This window comes from Mytilus edulis, chromosome 12 (genome assembly GCF_963676685.1).
Source record: "Mytilus edulis chromosome 12, xbMytEdul2.2, whole genome shotgun sequence".
Classification (NCBI taxonomy): Eukaryota; Metazoa; Mollusca; class Bivalvia; order Mytilida; family Mytilidae; genus Mytilus; species Mytilus edulis.
In genome coordinates, this window is record NC_092355.1 from 7063878 (window position 1) to 7083859 (window position 19982).

Genomic DNA, 19982 nt, shown 5'->3' on the forward strand with positions numbered 1-19982 from the left:
TATAAGTAACTTAATTAAGTCAGTCAAGCGTTAAATATAGGTCAAAACTATCCTTTCCTCGCATTGCATAAGAGTTATCTAGATGACTTATGATGGTTATTTTTTATATTTATAAAACAAACGTAATTGTTCTTTGAGAGTTTGTCTTTAATTTAACATAGTTAGTAACTATTGTAAGTCACATACAACATTACATATACGTGATATTTTACAACACTTGTTATTTTACGAATATCCTGTATTAAAATGCGTCGTTCAATTTTGTGCGATTACCTTGAATGACCTTGATCATAAACATTGTCCTATTTGATCAATGTTCATCTGAAGTATTTGAATTGAGATACATTGTGTTAACAGTGAACATGTAAGTCATTAGAAAAAATAATGTTAAATTTAGTATGAACCACTGCTTTTGTTTTTTCAAAATAATATTTACTTTAATTATTCTTTTATTGATACGTTATCAATTCCTATTTATCATTTTCTATCAAATGGTTATGATGGATTGGTACTTGAAAAAAATCTAATTAATTTCTATGTATTATGATTGATTAATTAAATAATCGTTGGTGTTTTAAATCACTTCCGGAGCACTCGCAGCGATATCATGGTGGTTAATTTTTTATTGATCTTGATATGTTGATGGAGGAAACCGAAGTGCCTGGAAAAAACATCAACCATTAATAGATCTTAATAAGGAAACCTGCCACGTGCGGGGAACGAACTCACAAGTAGACCGATCAGGTCCATAAAGCATTTTGTGGAAATGCAATAATGATTCAATATGGTTACGCGTATAGTCAGTCAAGTTTTGGGACCGCATATACCGATTTAGCTGACAAACTCAAGCAGTGTATGTGTCTCGTTGCTGACAAGCTTCACTTTAGTGACAACAAATTTAAACCATTCTAGATGGATACAAATAGAAATACTGCACAGAGTGAACGTGGTCGGATACTTGTATGTCACAACAGCAAAAAAGACAATAAGTACAGATCAGGGAGTACACGCAGTTATTGACAGCTAGTTCAAAGCTTTTAACAACTAATAAAAAAAAAATCATGCATCTAAGACTACATTATGAATCAGTACACATCTAACATTCAATGAATTTAGTGTAAAGACGTCATCAACAGTCGGAGAAAATTATGATTTTGTGCAATCTATATTTGTTCATATTTAGTTTATTCATCCACATTTGTTGTTGTTCAACTGTTAATGAGTCAGTACATAATGCACTAGTTATATTCTATCTTCTTAACATGACCCTTTTTCAGTGCATGCATTTATTTACAATGTATGCTTTTATAAAACTAATAGACTTTTATTTCTCTTAAGGTCCACTATGAAATTCCTCGTGGTTATTTCCCTTATACTAGTAGTCGGTTTGGGGCCACATGAAGTTGACAGTAGACATATTAGGGCTGCTGCTGGAGGTTATGGAGGATCTGCACTAACAGATTACAAGTGTTCCTGTTGTGCCGACAGAGTACATCGTTTTGGATGCTGTGTTGATACGTGTAGAATTTATCCACGTGATTAGAGGAAACTCGTTGAAAGAAAACATATTCTTATTATATATCACAACTATTCAAGAATATAAAAAAACACCTATGGAATCAGATATACATTGTATTTGTTTATCCAGTTTTCTACCAAAACGGCGAGAATTTTCCATGTCTATCTTTTATTGACAAGTCCCACATCAAATTTATCAGTTCATAGCTTTGGATCCATACTATCATTTTATGATAGTCAATTAATAGAGAGAATACAGTATCGAAAATGTCTAATCCTTACATTTAACAGTAACTACTAAATATGTATGCCCCACGCCAGGAATCGTTTAAAAAGTGCATATTACACTTATTTTATGTTTTTAGCCCCTAAAAGGTCCCCAAAACTTTAAAAACTTCGTCCCCCTTTTCTAAATCCTGGATCCGCCCTGTGAACGGTTCTTTTCATGTCAAATACAAAAGGTGTGCTTATTTTTTTTCAGCCTGATCCAGTCATGTTCTTATTGCTTATATTCGTTGAGAAAGGTTTCATACAAAATGATCTTGCGTTTAGAATTAAGGTGTATCATGCTAATTACTATTTTTGGATTGCAGCATTTATAACATCGTTATAATTAATTTATCCTTTGTGATCCTTTTCTCTAATTGCAATCATTATACAAAATTGCATTTAATTTTCTCAAATTTACAGTATAGGTTATCCTCAGAGGTTATCTCAAATTTACAGTAAACATTATCTCAAATTTACAGTAAACATTATCTCAAATTTACATATACATTTTACGTGACAATCATACGGACATTAACGATATAACGGAGATACTTGGTTGAGTATAATAATGGTGTTACAGCACAAGTACAGATTATATAAGTTATGTATACATACTAAATTTTATTCTATCACATATTGGTGTGACCCTAAGAATTGGCGAAAATATCAGACAGGTAACAGGTATATGTATATAGAATACGATCTGCTTACCCTTCGGACCATAAGATCACCCAAGGTTTTTATTGGGTTAATGTTGCCCAGTGTCTAGTTTTCTATGTTATGTGCTGAGTACTATTGTTTGTCTGTTGGTGTTTTTACTTCTTTAGCAAAGGCTTTTACTTTTGATTTATACGTCTGTAATCTACCTCAAAACTCATTGAACAGAACAAGATATTATACTACGTCAAAACGACAGAACTTGTTGTTTGACTACTTTTATAAACAAAACAAAAATGTGGTAGGAGACAGCTCCACAAGTCTAAATTTATAAAAGTTGACCATTATGGGTCAAAGTACGGTCTTCAACACGGAGAATAGATTCACATCGAACAGTAATCTATAAAGGACACCAAAAAGGACTAGTGAAAAACCAATGAAACATGAAAACTAATGGTCTAATCAGGAACATATATATTAACGTTAGATAAACTGTTCCCAGGTCTAATCTTTATAAAACGAGAAACACTTATGAACCACATGAACAAACGACAACCACTGAACATAAGATTCCTCACTTATGACAGGTGTAAGCAAATGCAGTGGATTTTAAAGTTTTAATTGGTACCAACTTCATCCTTACCTGAAACAATAGTAATATCACAACATAGAAAGACACACTATAAAATATCAATTGAAATGGCTTAACTAAATCAAAAGACATAGTAACAAGTAAACAAGTAAACAAGTGAACACACACTAAACGAATTACATTTGATTTATGACACAATGTAAACACAAAATTGATAAAATATGGGTCAAGATATTAAGCAATATCAGAAAGACATCCATAACCTTGGACAAAATGTCGCCTAATAAAATAACGTACGTTATAACAAAGTTTTAGTGGTCATTATGACCATACATTCTTATTTATAGATTCACCCTAACAGCAAATTTAATTATTGTATATAGATAACGGTATCAAGATCTATTCGGAATATAAAAGATGGAGTCAGTCAAGCGTTAAATATAGGTAAAAATTATCTTCTCTTCACATGGCAGAAGAGATATCTATAATCTAGATGACTTGTGATGGTGTTTTTTTTTATATTTATTAAACAAGCATAATTGTTCTTTGATAGTTTATCTTGGATTGAACATAGAAGTATAGAAGCAACTATAAAACACAAACCAAATTACGTATATACGTGACATTTTACGACACTTCTTGTTTTACGAATATCCTGTTTTAAATTTTGTATGAATACCTTGAATGACCTTGAACATGGACATATTTTAATCCATGCTCATATGTGGTATTTGTATTGAGATTCATTGAGATAACACTTATATATGCAAGTCATTTTAAGAAAAATGATTTACAATTTAACCTGAACAACTGTTTTTGTTTTTATTTTGTCATTCCTTTTTTGATACGTTATACATGCCTTTGTATTTGATTTATTCATTCAAAAATCAAATTTACTATTTATTGACGATATTGGATTGATTGATTAAATGATTGTTGGTGTTTAACATCACTTTCAGAGAACTCGCAGCTATATCATGGCTCACAGTTTGAAAAAAAAACCACCAACAATTGGCATTGAAACTAGCATTCCTATTCAAAGTCAATTAATTAAGATTGGAGTCGAATGCACCTGTACTGTGCGGGGTTCGAACTGAGTTCTCGCAATACAAGTGTCGACAGTCGAGTGATACTGTAGATGCCAAGGTCCTCTATTCATTTTGAGGAATTGCAGAAATAAATCAATATTGATACCGGTACGACTATACTAAGTCACCCTATGTGAAATTTAGATGACAAATCTGTACACATTGTTTGTGTCATGCAGACGACATACTTTAATGCCAAACAACTTTGAATCGTCCTAGTTCAAAATAATTGAGGGTATTAACATGTATGTTGCATAACGTGCAAATGCAAAAAAGTTTACAAATATTAGAAAAATTAGTGATATTTTGTCAAAAAGTTTATGAAATCGTAAACGTGGAAACTATTAAGCACATTGTATATCAAACACCGTCATGCTGATGTCATCCCCTTTCAAAAAAGAGAATTAAAAACAATTTGTGATCATCTGTTTGCCATGAAACAATATAAAATTTCTAACTAGTTTATTTTAAAGTTTAAATAGATAAGTTTAACTCTTTTTTGCTTGTTTGATATGCGTGCATTTATTGACAAATAGTGTTTTCAAAAGTAATAGAATGAATTATTATGTTTTTCCCTTTTAAATCTAATATGTTAAATATATTCTTTCATATTTAATTTATTCTTTTAAATTATGTTGTTGTTCAACTGTTTAAAGGTTTGAAACATATGAACTAGTTATTTTTATGTACTTAATAGTGCAAATACTTATTAAAACATTATGTCTTTCAAAACTAAAATTCTTTTTTCTCCTTTAGGGTCACTATGAAATTCTTCGTACTTATTTCAGTCATACTTGTAGTCGATTTTTGACCAAACGAAGTCGACAGTAGACATAGTGAACCCGGTTATAGGGGTACTGAAAGAGGGGGGGGGAAGGATTTTCAATTACAGATTACAAGTGTCCCTGTTGTTTCGACAGAATACCTCGTTTTGGGTGCCGTGTTCCAACATGTGCTCATTATTAAATGAGCTTTTTGAAGGAAAAAGACCAAAGCATTCTTACAATGTATTAAAATTTTACAATAATAGTAAGACTGTTTCAATTAGATCTTATCTTATCTTATGGTATCTTATCTTATCTTATCTTATCTTATCTTATCTTATCTTATCTTATCTTATCTTATCTTATTTATCTTATCTTATCTTATCTTATCTTATCTTATCTTATCGTATCTTATCTTATCTTATCTTATCTTATAGGGCAATACTTCTTACAAGGAGTCAAGGTTTTAACTTTTATTGATATTTGCTCTTTCGGGAAAAAGTTGAACTTCTACATTTTCTTTTTAGTATATAAGTATGGCAAAAGAGGTGCATGGTGTTTCCAGATAACTCCCCCTACAAATCGAATGATAGGAAGTTTTCACTTTGCTGACCGTTTGAACATATATTGAAGGTGTGCACAGGGGCGGATTCAGGCGGGGGCGTGGCAGTCATGCACCTCTTATAATTTCCAAAGCATGAGTTGACCTTATAATTAGCTTAATAAAGAATATTTTGAAAATTTTACCTCAAAATATTTTTCCCTCTCTCTACTCGGCGATTTTTTCCCGCCTCCCCTAACCTAAAACTCCTGTAACCACCCCTGGTGCATGTCGTCAGGGTTTGAATTTTTGTTAATATTTACTCTACTAGGAGATAGTTGAACTTTGTCACTGTTTAAGAAATTCTTTCATAATAGGTGCATAGCGTTTCCGGATAACTCCTAGCTCCCACAGTATACCAAAGACTAATGTACTCTCTGCGTCGCCAGGTAAACTAAATTTGCGACAGTAAAACTACCGATGGACGTTCTTAAAGCTTCAAATACAATACAGTTACCTTTATTCTACTGCAAAACAAGATCATAATTAAATTTCAATCATGATTTCAGTGTAAAATCTTCATTAAAGAAAATTCCGTGAAAAGATGTTACCTTCTTTGGTCCCTACAGTAGGTGACGTCATAGGTATGCTTCCGGCGTCAAACATAAACACCGGGCGTTTTTTGGCTTCTGTGCCGCTTCAGAATGTAATAAAATTTGATAAAAAGAAGATTTTTAGGTGCAACATGTGAGTTTTATGGCTTATTATTGTAGAAATTACATGCCAATACATTCAACAATTCAAAATGTCGGCTTCCTTAGTTTCAGAGAAAAAGATAGAGAATTTTACGCTAACTGTCATCCAATCAGAACCATTGATACAAAAGAATTGTGTCTCTCTGTCAAATTACATCCCAAAGAAGGTCCTACATTGACTTTGTGTTGAAAGCATCAACACACTTATAAAAACTTTCGCATAGCTATCAACTCGGTTAGTGACTATAATAGGGATTAACTTTTTATTTTATTTCATAATTTGTCACAATTTACTGCACCATGATCTTTATGTCACATGTAAACATGGTAGCCAAATCTTCCGTAATACAAATACTAACTAATGTTTTCACTCTTGACATTTTGGTAAGTGTTACGTCATCATCGGTTGGTTGCCTGGAATAAAAATCAAATTGAGTAATTATTATGCTAGCAAATGGCAAGTTGTCCGAACATTTGTTTTTATCCAATTACTTACACGAGAGATATATCTAGAAGGATATCGGCGGGAAGATGGAATTTAGAGACGTTTATTTCTTATTTATTTGTTGATTTACTTCCTGCTTAATGTTTGCTTAACATTGCGTGATGCAAAGGAAGGTTATTATTTTTAAATCCTGCTGCTTAAGGTGGATCATCGGTATATATTTCCTTAGATAGAATTTTCTTATAATTTGCCAAAATGTAGATGTTACCATTGCTTTTTTCTAAAATATATTTAAAAGTATCGGTCACGTTGCTATTTTTCAAGCTACAAGTCGTGCAAAATTGTCAAATTGTGAATAGTTTATAAATAAAAAAACACTATTTTGTAAATAAATAGAAATCATCAAATTAGTTACATTTTTTGCGTGTGTAAAATACAGAATTGCTAAAATCTTGTAAAAATTGTTCGAAGCCCCCATATAAATTTTTTGAAAAATTGAAGACCCTCCCATCAATTCCGAAATTTTCTAAGCCCCCCTTTAATTCCATTTCACCCCTTCAGGTTGCAAATGACCAGTCCCTCATAGGTTTTTTTCTGAGCAGCCATACTGCTGTCGCGTGTTTGGTGATGAGGCAAGTACTCATTTCAAATTAAACAAGCCGGGGATCGAAATCATGACTTCATGCAGTCAAGTCGTATACGCTTCCAATGACATTTTAGGTGGCCGTGAGTTTTACGGAAATTATTATCAGGGATAAAAGGAATGCTACAAAGAAGACTATAATCAGTGTCACAATTTATGTAAGATACACTTAAATTCATCAGTACATTCTTCAAAATTTCTTCGAGTGCATTTAATTCTAAACTAGCAGCCAACACATGGGTTTAGCTGGTTTTTAGATTTTTTTACTTCCAATCACTAACCTTTGAAATGCTGTAACTTTCTAATGAATGCATAGAAAATAATAAAAGAGGTATATATAGATAGATAAAAGATTAATCTTTTAAATGAATGAAATATTGTTATTATGCAATCATTATGTAATCAATTATTATAAAATTAGTGGCAAAATCTGGGTGTGTTCACTTGAATGAATTTATCTCTATCATCTCTTTAACTATACAGAAAATCTTAACGAAATCTTAATCAACACATCATGGGCTTAAACAGGCAGTCTCAGATTGTCTCTGTGGTATTCCATGCTCTCATAAATCTCTAATTAGTGTAAACATCCTAACCACATAAAAGAAGATAATGTTTAATAAGGTGTAAAATTTGTTCTAAACATTCTATCTGAAATCTGAGACATATTTTTGTAGATAATGGCCATAAGAACAACATATAATAAAATCAACCCTCTAGGGATAACTATGCAGAAGCTAATTTCATTTGAAAGTGGAAATTTGGTGAAAAATATTTTAGACACAGTTAACATTATAATTGGTTACATAATTGTTGCATTATACTAACATTGTATTAATTTGAAAGAATAATCTGTTAGCTATCCAAAACTACCACTTTTATAAATTTTCAAGCATTATTAAGAAAGTTAAAGCATTTTAAGACTTGGGAGTTGGAGTTATAAAATCTTTGTATTGTGCTACCTTAATTGCTGTTATGACCAACTAAGGCCGTGTTCACATTAATTTTTTTTTTTTTTTTTTTTTTTTTTGTAAACTAAACAAAACTACGTTCCCATTGATAAAATTCAATGTTTACATGTAGTGTAAAACATGTTTTGTCTACATGCAGTCGATACTCGATGTAGGCCTTGTGTAGATTGAGTGTACACAAAACTAGTCATTTGAAACATTAGTTTCACCGTGTATATTTAAGGAAGAAACAATTTTTGAATAAAATTGATATTTATAACAATTATTAATAAAGTTCTTCACGGAAATATTTGTCTAAACTTGATATATTTATTTGGTTTTTATTTTAAACTTTACGTAGCTTTATTAAGCCCTTATCAAGACTCAAAGCAGCATCATTGCCGAACACATAATTCATTTGAGAATTAAGGTCTTTCCGAATCGACTTGACTTGCACAGAAATGTTTGCCACTGGTCTTTACTCAAACAACGGTTCACTCATAAATGCATTACTTAAAAAGTGTGAGGTAAATGTATTGTTTGTCTAGTACATGTATCTCGGATCCGTTAAATTACCCTTAAAAAAAAAACATTACTCCCTCCTTTGCCAAATACTCCTTGGAGAAGAAATACCATTTGAAACAAACAGAACGAATAGGAATATAGTGATCCCTAATATATCATTCCTTCTTCTCCTTCAATCTGTGTACCGTAATCTCTATACCGACGTAATGCATTGGCTTTATGAGAATAAAAATATATATTCTTCGCCTGTAAGCACGCTGCTGCAGTCTACGTTTTCTAATGCTTAAACAAGACATCTTTATTATTTTTAAACTACTACAAATCAGCAAAATGGCTTTCATAAAGAAGCAACCACTTAACTTAAAAAAAGGAAAAAAAGGGGGGGGGGGGTATTTTGATAATTTATCTGAGCCAGAAATTTTTCCGCGCAAACGATGCTGGTAATCAATTTTTTTCAACATTTAACACTATAATGTATGGGGAAACCCTTGATTTAGAATATTTTGTATCATCTGCAGGACCTTTTATTTTTTTCCAATTGGGGTTCGGAATGTTTCCATCGATAAACCCCCCCCCCGATTTGAAGTCAAATGGTCGTTCCCTTACTGCTAGAAAAGTTGTCCGAAAACGTTGCATTCGGTTCTACGTAATGAACATTTAAATGACATAGAGTTTACAAGTGTGGACAAATATTATGTACAGGTAATTAAACAAGGTGTATAGATGTGAACAAATTTAATGTGAAACCAATGACCAGTACGTTAAACTAATTGTAAACAAGTTTACTGTACATGGCGTTTGGTGTGAACACGGCCTAAGATGTCCTAGGATCGTATGTGAACGCTTATTTGTACCAAAGATGTTACGTCTATGCCTATCTAAGTTTTTCGATATATAACTATAAAAACAATATAAAAAACAGTACATACTATTATATCATGCAATATTCTTGTTGAATACTTACGCGTTTTCAACATGTTGCCTAGAAAGGGTTTTCCCGTTTTTACTTTGATGAGTTGAACAACTCTCTACCTCAAACGTTAGGTCTTCATCGTTATCCATTAATGTGATTTCATAAACATACAATTTTTGGAAAGCGTAAGGATTTTCTCCAGTCTTTTTTAATTCTCTGTCGTAGAAGAAGACCACGGAGAAGTTGAAGACTGATTTGTTATCTATAAGACAATAGAAACAACTAACGTGATACTTTGGAGATATATATTGTTTGACATATTTGTTTTTCGTTCATTATTTCATACATATATTAGGCCATTAGTTTTCTCAGTTGAATTGATTTACTTAGCTGAATATGCAGTATGGGATTTTCTCATTGTTGAAGGCCGTAGGGAGACCTATAGTTGACAATTTATGTTTCATTTGGTCTCTTGTGGATAGTTGTTTCATTGGCAATCATACCACATCTTCTTTTTTGTATATTAAATCAGATCACATTTAGCTACACGCACCAACCCGTTTGTAGACTTCCGTTAAAGACTCACACCATTCACGATGGAGTTGATATAATACAGTTGTTAACACATTATTCTGGGTACTTTGTTAAATAAGACATAACATTATTTCCCCGTGGCAGACTAGCTTTTTTTTTGGTATTTGTATTGGGATGGAAAAGCGTTGATAGAGTTGAACGACGCACATTTTTTATGAAGCCTGGAAGCACTTTGTACTAAAAATGTGTGCATGATAAAATATAATTTTGTAATGCTTTTCGATTGTCATTAGCCAATGTGCGGATACTTATGAAACACAATTTTATTGTAGTTTAAGCTGTTTGAAATAAACATCCATAGAAAGTACGATGCTATTTTTCTGCAGTAATATTCTCCATTTGTAAAACATATGCTTTGACAAATTAATTAAATCTAACAACGTTAATGAGTTAATTTAAATATACCCCGATTTCGGAGAAAACATGATATTAAATGTAGGTTTTTTTTATTGAAACTCTTCCTGTGATGATCTGGGTATAAACATATATATATGTCCACTAGTAAATAGTAAAATTAAAACGGGTCAATCATAAACTGTGAAGGACAAAAGAGAAAGGAAAAGATACACAACATGACATACTGCGCTTCCACAAAAAGGACAGAAAAAATCAACACGGACCCTTACAAAAACAGGAGTTGACCACAGGTGTTCTCTACAAGTGAAAATTACTACAAGATATTACAAAAAATCGTTTGGAATATGGAAAAAAAACTCATTTAAGACACCAGACAATTATTTGGTACGTCAGACACGTATATTATCTTAACCAGACTCACACGTGGAGACCGAATCAAAACAATTGCAGATGAAATCATTACGAAGTTGAAGAGTGCTGTTAATTTCAAATACAAATAAAAATAACTGTTTTACCAAATATTGCTTTAACAAAGGGTGTTGTGATATATTTGGTAGCAACGAAATATTCACAAAGACCAAAGTCGTCATACCCAATTGATACAGAAATACATGTGATAATTGTATTGAGAGAAAACACAAACATGCAACAACAAAAAAGTGAAGTTTTAATTTTTACAGTATGTGTTTTAAAAGAAAAAAGGCATTCCAAAGTGAACAAATTGTGCTCCTCTTCTTGTCGATATATTCTCTAATTCATGTTTCTGAGGAAAAACATAGAAGTAAGCAAGAATTATCCGTTAATTCCATGTTCCGTTGTATAGAAAATGTCCTCTTACTAGATAATTCGAAGTTCTACACATCTGTACTATCGAACTTGAAATAAACGATACAACAGATGCAGTTACATTTTTTTTTGTAAGTCTAGAAATTGAAAATGTGGTCGGTTGAGAACAAAACTTTACGACAATAGAGATGATCAGCTTCCCAATTGGTACTTTCCATTTCTATGTAGCAAAAATACAGCAGCTACGGAATAAGGAGTATATATCTCCCAGTTCATATAGTATTTCGAAGCTTGTATTTCCTATCAAGATTTTCTTGATGGCGGATTGCTGCTAATAAGGAAACTATTTAACTGAGTTGGTTGACCGTGGTGGAATATTTCTTTCACAGATGATGACGGATATTTTCCAATTGTGGGAACCATAACCCCGTCCCCTTTCCTCGTATGTGACATTATCGAATTAGATTTATCACGAGTATATACTTACATAGTTATTTCTTTTACATTTAATAAATTATTAGTAAACTATGAGGTTTGCTTTCCAATAAAGGAACCAGAGTAACAAACAATGGGTCATATCATATATTTTCATTATTACAAATTAATTATTTTATTTGCTTTGATATTTTATACTAATCAATTCAATCAAAATCAATCATATTATGTACTTTGTTTAACCTATTTTTAATTTACTTTACATTATGTTTGAAAATTATATTGTAATTATTCCGCTCATTTTGGGCGCCATGATTGGCAAATAAAATATTTGTTTGTTTGTTTGTTTGTGAAACACGACGGGTACAACATATAGACCCGAATCGGCTTACACTTTATGAGCATATGAAATCATCCCATGAGTTGCTATATATATGCACTAATATATACATTTATATACAATTCGTTTGATCATATAAGGGTTTCATTTTCAATAGTTGAATTATGGAACTTACCTAAACTTAGTGCTCTTTTGTTTGAATATAAATGAAAGTTAGCGATTCTTGTTGTCCGTTGTTTCTTACACTCTAATGGCACAGTCCATTTAGTTATTCCATGGTCAAGATAAACTAATTTATTTCTATAAATGACAAAACTATTCTCAATCTGCAAAATTATATAAATTTAAATCATTGTTTATTTGACAACTCAACTTTTAAATAACTCGATATATCCTGTTTTGGCGTCAAAATGAAATAAGGTTTGACAAAACCAAGATTTGCAGGTAAAACATATGAGTGTTTTGTATATTATTGAGGAAATCACATTTGTCCGTTACCCCAGACGTAATGTACATCGTTATAACCTTTAAAATTAATGTTCTAACGATAAGCAAATGGAAATGTCGTTATATTGTCTCATGGTGCTTGATCTGCAAATCAAATTAAAGCATTGTTCGTATCATACTTCGTGCAGTGTGAAACATATCATTACCAATAAGCAGAAAGCGCGTGTGTACGGTTTAAGGGTTGGGTATGATTAATAATTACTCTTTTTCATTGTTCCTGTGAAATGTAACAGTCGTAACGCGATTCTAATAGACGATATAAAACTTTCCATGTATATATATATGTATATAAACATGTAAAAAAATTGTATTATCACAAGTTTTTGTTGAGGATGTTTATTCTTTTCGGACGTTGCATCTGAACGTCGCCCCATCTACAATCGTTTTGAGTCTGTATAATTTAGCTCTACGTAATTTAGAGAATCCGACAATTGAATATTGCCTATTTTTTATCTACAAAACTTTGTGCCAAGGCTCCGAAACCCATATTTTTGAAGACATGTTTTATTCTGTTATCTGTTATGTTTACGGGACGTGTTATGGTATACCGTCCGTCCGTCGTCAACTTGTCGGACTATAACTCAAAAACGCTTTAACGGATTTGCATGAAACTTTGGTGACTTGTTTTTATCTATCGACGTGATCTTCCTTTTGATTTTTATAAATTATCCGGACAATAACTATAAAACACTTTCAGCAATTTTCGATTTTACGATTCCGAATTATAGGGTTTTATTTATTAAAAAATAAGGATTTTCCAGTTTTCGGATAGTAACTATAAAACACTTACAGCAATTTGCAACAGACTTTGGTGATGGTTACATATATTGACACGATCTCCTTTTCAATTTTAATAAATTTTAGATTTTACGATTCCAAGATATACATGGTATATGGTTTTATTCATTAGAATAGGGGCATTTTTCAGTTTACGGACAATAACTCAAAATGTTTTGAACAGTTTTCATGAAACTTTGATGAATTGTTTATATCTATTGATGTAAGCTCCATTTCGATTATTAAATTGTAGATTTTACGATTCCGAGTTATGCGATTTTGTTCATAAATAAACGAAGAAGGTGTCTATGGGATACATATGATGCCCCCGCTTGCATATAACGTTATGAACATGATGAAAGCACATATCTTAAGAACAGTAAAAGTGACGCTACCCACACTCGTAGTTGATCTGAGTTTTGTGGTAATAAGCATTGTCTATAAAAGACGGACGAAAGATACCAGAGGGACAGTCAAACTCATACATTGAAAATAAACTGACAACGCCATGGCTAAAAATAAAAAGACAAACAGACAAAATAAAAATTCAGATGACAAAACATAGAAAACTAAAGACTAAGCATCACGAACCCCACCAAAAACTGGCGGTTATCGCATGTGCTCCGGAAGGGTAAGCAGATCCTGCTCCACATGTGTCACCCGTCGTGTTGCTTACGTTATTACAAGTCCGGTTTAAAGTCTTTTTCGGTAGGTCACAATCGTGAAAAGGGAAGGGTGTTGTAGTTACGACATAAGAAACATCCCTGATATTATCTGTGAAACTGTTATTTTATAACGGTCAACCAACTCGTGATGGCGTCCGTTTAATTTACAAAGGGATGATTTTAACTTCACCACTTGGAACTCTTGGTTTAATAGCGTCATAATATTTGGTTGAGGCAAAGTAAAGTAAGTGAACGGAAACGAAAAATTCAGCAATTTTTCCATTTGTAAAGGGAAATAACTTTAGAAAGGTAACAATGACGCTTCCCAAATACGTACTTGATCTGAATTTTGTTGTGAGAAGCATTGTTTATAAGTTTCATACATTTAGTTGAGGCAAGCTTAAGTTAGAGAACGGAAACAAAAAAATCAGCAATTTTTCTATCTGTAAAGGGGCTTAACTCTACAACGGTAAAGGTGACGCCACCAAAATACAAACTTGATCTATGTTTTGTAGTAATAAGCATAATGTATAAGTTTCAGATCATTAGGTTGAAGCAAACTAAAGTTGAAGGACGGAAACCAATGTTTTTGACAAACGGGCGTTCGGACGTATGGAAGTATATACGGACAAGGGTTACACTTAATGATCCCTCGGCTATGGCGTGGGCATAAAATGTGATAATTTTCCAGTTTTCGGACAAAACCTCTTAAGTGGTTTAAGCAGTTTTCACGAAACTTTGGTGACTGGTTTATATCTATGAAAATAACCTCAATTCATTTTTTTTTTACAATTTCGATAAGACATTGAGAAGTTATTGAACTTTATCGCTCTTGGTCACTGTTTATCAAAATTGCTATTATTTCTATGTCACGACAGTGTTTTCTTTTAATCTGTGTTAAACATTTGTTAAAAAGGCATTTACCTCGTTTCCCATAACGTAATAGGTGTTTGCATATAACATAATAGACATTAGACATTAACTTCATAAGTGTTTGAACGTAACTAAATTAGTTTTTGTACAATAACCATAATATAATAGGTGTTAACAAATAATTTAATAAGTGTTTGCAAATAACGTACTAGGTGTCTGCCCATAGCATAAAAGGTATTTGTGCATACAGTAAAAGGTGTTTGCACAAACTGTTATACGTGTTTGCACATAAAGTACCAGTAGATTCACAGAATGTATAAATTGTTTGGCTAAACGCATATAAGCTATACCATTACATATTATATTTTTCACAGAAGATACATTTGTAGAAACACAGCATAAATCTATTAAAATATGATATCATGAGGTTTTCATAGAACAAAGATGTTTCAAAACAAACAGTTCAGAACATTCAATATAACAACACCATTTGAAACAGGCATGCTCCTGAATATAATCATTCTTAAAGGTCAGAAGAGATTAAAAGTTTTTTATTTTTTATTTATGGAGGTGACATAATTCAATTAGGAAACCATTCAACTATTGAGTACGTTTTTGGCAAGATACACTTCTTTTGGAAACCAATACAATGTGGTGGCTTCCTTGGTAATTGATTTTTTTGAGTTCTTCAAACTACTAGTATTACATGTATTTTAAACATCTTTTAAACAAATTGTCAAAATTATGAAAACTCGAAGATATTTAGAAATGTTCGATAGATAAGTATAACAAGGACCTTAATGTTTCTTAACATTTTTTAGTATACTTACTGTTCTATTTGAAGAGCATGTTGTATAGTTCTGCCTGAAAATGACCAAATCGCTAAATATGGAACCATAGCAACTTGGTACATTTATAACAATCTTGTCCGGTTGAATTGTATCTGGATGTACGTATTTTAGTGATGTTAAATTTACTAAAGCTAACCACCCACTGCTTGCACAGGAAACTCTGACTGTATCCATTACGGTAGCAACTTTCATAATAAAGATTCATAAGTTAAAAGTTCACTTGCGGATTGATGAAAAAGCATGTACAAAAAAGGTTTATATAATAGTATCAAAGAATGATAGAAAATTAAATCATTAACGATAAGCAATACTAGTGTTTGATATTAAGCACGTTATTTGCCTTTTTATGTGTACATTATTATTATATAGCTTTATTTCGGAATTGGCGTCAAAATTTCGAATTTTTATTTACACATTATCCATTCGGATATCCTTGACACTTTAAAAATAGAGCAACAATTGTCTTAATTCCAATTATGCAATTATACTAAACATAAATAACTTAAATAATAACATTAACGGTACCAATTTTTCTGCACCAGATGCGCATTTCGACAACACATGTCTCTTCAGTGATGATCGTGGCTAATAATGCCAAGGGAGGGCAGACTCTAGTGTTTCGAATGATTTTAGAATTTTATGAACATACTGTATAAACGAGTTTTTATTCTAAAAGTTTTTGAAGAACCTTATTGAAATAATCATAATTGCGTATTTCCTTACCTGACCATGTTAGATTAAAGCCTTTTGATTCCTCCTCTTCGTTGGTTTTGTACCTTATGTAAAACTTGTCGGAAAATAACAAGAACGGGGTTCCTGAAAATCCCGAGAAATGTCCAAGAACTTGACCGTTAGGTTCATCATTTACCTTTTAAAAACACACAAAGAAAAAAGAAAACAAAATCACTAAATAAATTCATCAACAAATGTGCTTACTCGGAAAAAGGAAGCCTTATGGCTTATATCATATAATTTAAACATTAAATCCGCTGCCCTCTTAATCTTGTTAACATGTGTATAGATAAGTGAGATATCAAACATAAAACCTTTAACGGTAAAATCAAGATTATATGATAACAATAAACATCAGTTTCGTGAAATAGGTAAAAGGTTAATTCATGTAGACAATGAAAAGAAAAGTCTTACAGACGGTTGTTTTTACATGAAACGTTTTAAATATCTTTTGTTTGCTATTTTGATGAGATTGCTGCATTAAATTTTGTCTTTTGTCTGAATGTTATCGTCAGTTTTAATTATGTTCGAATTATGAGTTCACTCTGAATATCCATTTCGTGTCTTCAGCCTTTCTCATATATCAAAAACCTGATAACTTACATTAAGTAACTGGTATTTCTTATACAACAGATGCTGTTATCAACCGTCCTGATTTTTTCCATTCAAGATATGTCTTGAGAGTGATTTCAAATATAGTTATCTTTAAACCCGAGTTTGATTAACAAGTGAACGTAATTATAGCAAATAAGACCTGAGTTTAAAATACAAAATACCTGTAAAACATAAGTTTTAAATAGATGCTATTGAATCCTAATTAATTCTACCGGCCTTTTATTTGGGGTTCCAGTGCATCGTATGGCCATATAAAAGTCCTATCAATTATTCACATCTTAATTGTTCACCACTCCTCTTGTCGTTTACATAAATGCACGAATTGAATCGAAGTAAAATAATTAACAACAATTGACCAGAAGTTAATAAAAAAAAACTATTGATACATTAAGGTACCTGAATAAAGTCTCCAGCATCTGCCATCTGTAGATCCACAATTTCAATTTTATATATAGCCTTTGGAGGTTTGATTATGTATACACAGTCTATTCCAGGTTTGTAAAACTGACTTCCATAATTGTTAGAAGTTAAACTACCGGACCGTCCGAAATAAAAGTGAACACAATCTGTAAAACAATGTATGAATTAGAATTATTTAATAAAGAATCATAGGAAAAGAGCGAAATCCTGACAAAAACTGACAAATATTTTCTACAATTGGAATACATATAGGTTTTGATATTCAGCAGCAAACAACATCCACTGAATTACAAGCTCCTGACTTAGGACCGGTACAGATAAAATGTGGCGGGGTTAAACTTGTTTACTGTCGTCAAATCCGTCTCTTACCTCGGACAGTGGTTTAACAGTACAACATACAACAAAACATAAAAATTAGTTGAAAAGCTAAAATGCCACAACATTTATATTATCATAAGTAGCATAGAAATGCTACAAATATGAGTCTCAGACTTGTAATATTGAAATATAATCAATTTGGAATGTTTACCACTCATTAGATCATGTGCAATAGAACCAGTAATCATTCTTTAGGACACTATAAAAGTAGTTAGAGACACAGTTTTTGAGGATTTATACGTGCTTTTTCTATAAAAAAAAACAATCTAACTACCTGGTTGCTGCAAAGTGTACTGTGCTTTTTAAGAAATTAGAAAATGACCAAAAATATTCAAAAGACTTTTGGCTGTTAAATCGTGTCTCCTTACTCGACTGTGAACGAAAATCCTAGATCAGGGTTAAATTTAAGTATTGGAAACCATTTTTGGGCTTAGGTAAGGACCTTGAAAAGCATGCTTGTCCTTATGTTAGCCCAAATTTATTACGATTGTGTCTTCACACTAACGATCTGTGCGGAAACGTTCAGAAATGCTTACATTTAAAAGTTATATATTACGTAATATGCAAGATTTTTGATTAATGATCTAAACGTTCTTATCAACTTTAAACAGTATCGTATGGTAATATAACCACAGCATTTGAACTAATGATTTTATGACATTCAGTTGGGATTTCTCAGGACTGATTTTGAACAGGAAAGTTAAAACCAAAACATTGAAAGCCATTTTTTTTAACTGGCTATCAAATATCAAATCTTTGAAACGGTAGAAACTTTATGAAAAGAAGGAACTCGTTTGTTTAAAGCTCTCGGTCAACATTTTTAATTCCCCCGAAACAAAGAAATATATAAGAGCGTCCTGTATACTGGTAACAAATTAAACAATTACAATAAGGAATACTCGGAACAATTTCTTCCGAGTAAATGTAAACAGTGATTCACGTGGTAATTATCCAAGTTTATAAAATCAAAAATTACACCAAAGTTGACCTTGGATGAACTAAGATAAATGTTTTATGTCCCTTTTGGTCATGTAGCTCTTCGTGTGTTTTGGTCTTTAAATGTATATCCCTAGCTATAAATATTTTGACTTGAGCTTTCCCGATGAAGGTAAGTCCAGAAAAGCGTTCTCAAACTTATTTTTCGTAGTTCAACAATTATAGTTTTCCTTCCCTCAGTTTTTGTTGTTTTCTTGGTTTGTCCCTTCCTATTCGAGTTACGAGCTTTGAACACTTACCTTTATAATAGATAAGAACAATTCAGTGCTTGTGTCTATGAGATGAGCGCAACACATGTTTGAGCAAATTTTCTATTGATGTGATGTTTCATGCTAGAATAATTGATAATTAAGCGAATTGATTGCACTACACAATGTACGTGAATGACGTGCATGGCTTACTTGCCTCCAAAACATTTTACACGCGTAAACTGAAAGTTACAGATACCGGAATCTATTTTGGAAAATGTACACTGTGCAATATGCTCTTCCCATCCACCGCATGTTAAACCGTTTACTAAAAAATCGGGTCCGTTGAAATCAAAAGGTTCATGGCTAAAGATTGGTTTAGTGTCCCTACAAAAATAAACATATATGTTTTGATAAAATTAAAATTTCTTATGACCTTACAGTTGGCTAATCCCTTAAAGTTCTTTTGGGGATGCAAAGGATCACTGCGTTTCTGAAAGAGAGCTGTATTAAAAGGTTCTACGATTTATTGTTTTCACAATCTACAAAAATATCTTACAAAGTTCGTTAATTGAAATGGATTTTGTTGTTTGTTTATGAATACTCATACTAGGTGACATATATAAGTTACTTAAAACTCTCACGATTTTATATTAATTAGTCCACTTTCGCTAAAATATCAAGAGTAGAATCGTATTTTGCGCTCGATTTTGCTGTAATTCTCTACATCATAATATACAAAAAAGTTGTAGCATGGTGGCCAATCAGTCAACAGTTTCAGCAGAGTCAAAGTCCCATAAATGTTAG

General features: G+C 32.0%; 1 protein-coding gene and 1 long non-coding RNA gene across 2 annotated transcripts; one reads left to right on the top strand and one right to left on the bottom strand.

The window, feature by feature from the left end:
* Positions 1-256: 256 nt before the first annotated feature.
* On the top strand, positions 257-1624 carry LOC139499602 (uncharacterized). Its single transcript, XR_011658222.1, has 2 exons — positions 257-364; positions 1339-1624. It is a non-coding gene; the product is annotated as an uncharacterized lncRNA (long non-coding RNA).
* A 4844-nt stretch (positions 1625-6468) lies between these two features.
* On the bottom strand, positions 6469-18179 carry LOC139497383 (uncharacterized). The gene is made up of 7 exons (XM_071285595.1): positions 18143-18179; positions 17590-17759; positions 16570-16714; positions 15826-16031; positions 12349-12499; positions 9713-9923; positions 6469-6599 (listed from the first exon to the last, which is right to left on the bottom strand). Exons 1-7 carry the CDS (start codon positions 18177-18179, stop codon positions 6476-6478), a joined length of 1044 nt encoding a protein of 347 aa, XP_071141696.1. The 3' UTR covers positions 6469-6475.
* Between the last annotated feature and the right edge of the window lie 1803 nt (positions 18180-19982).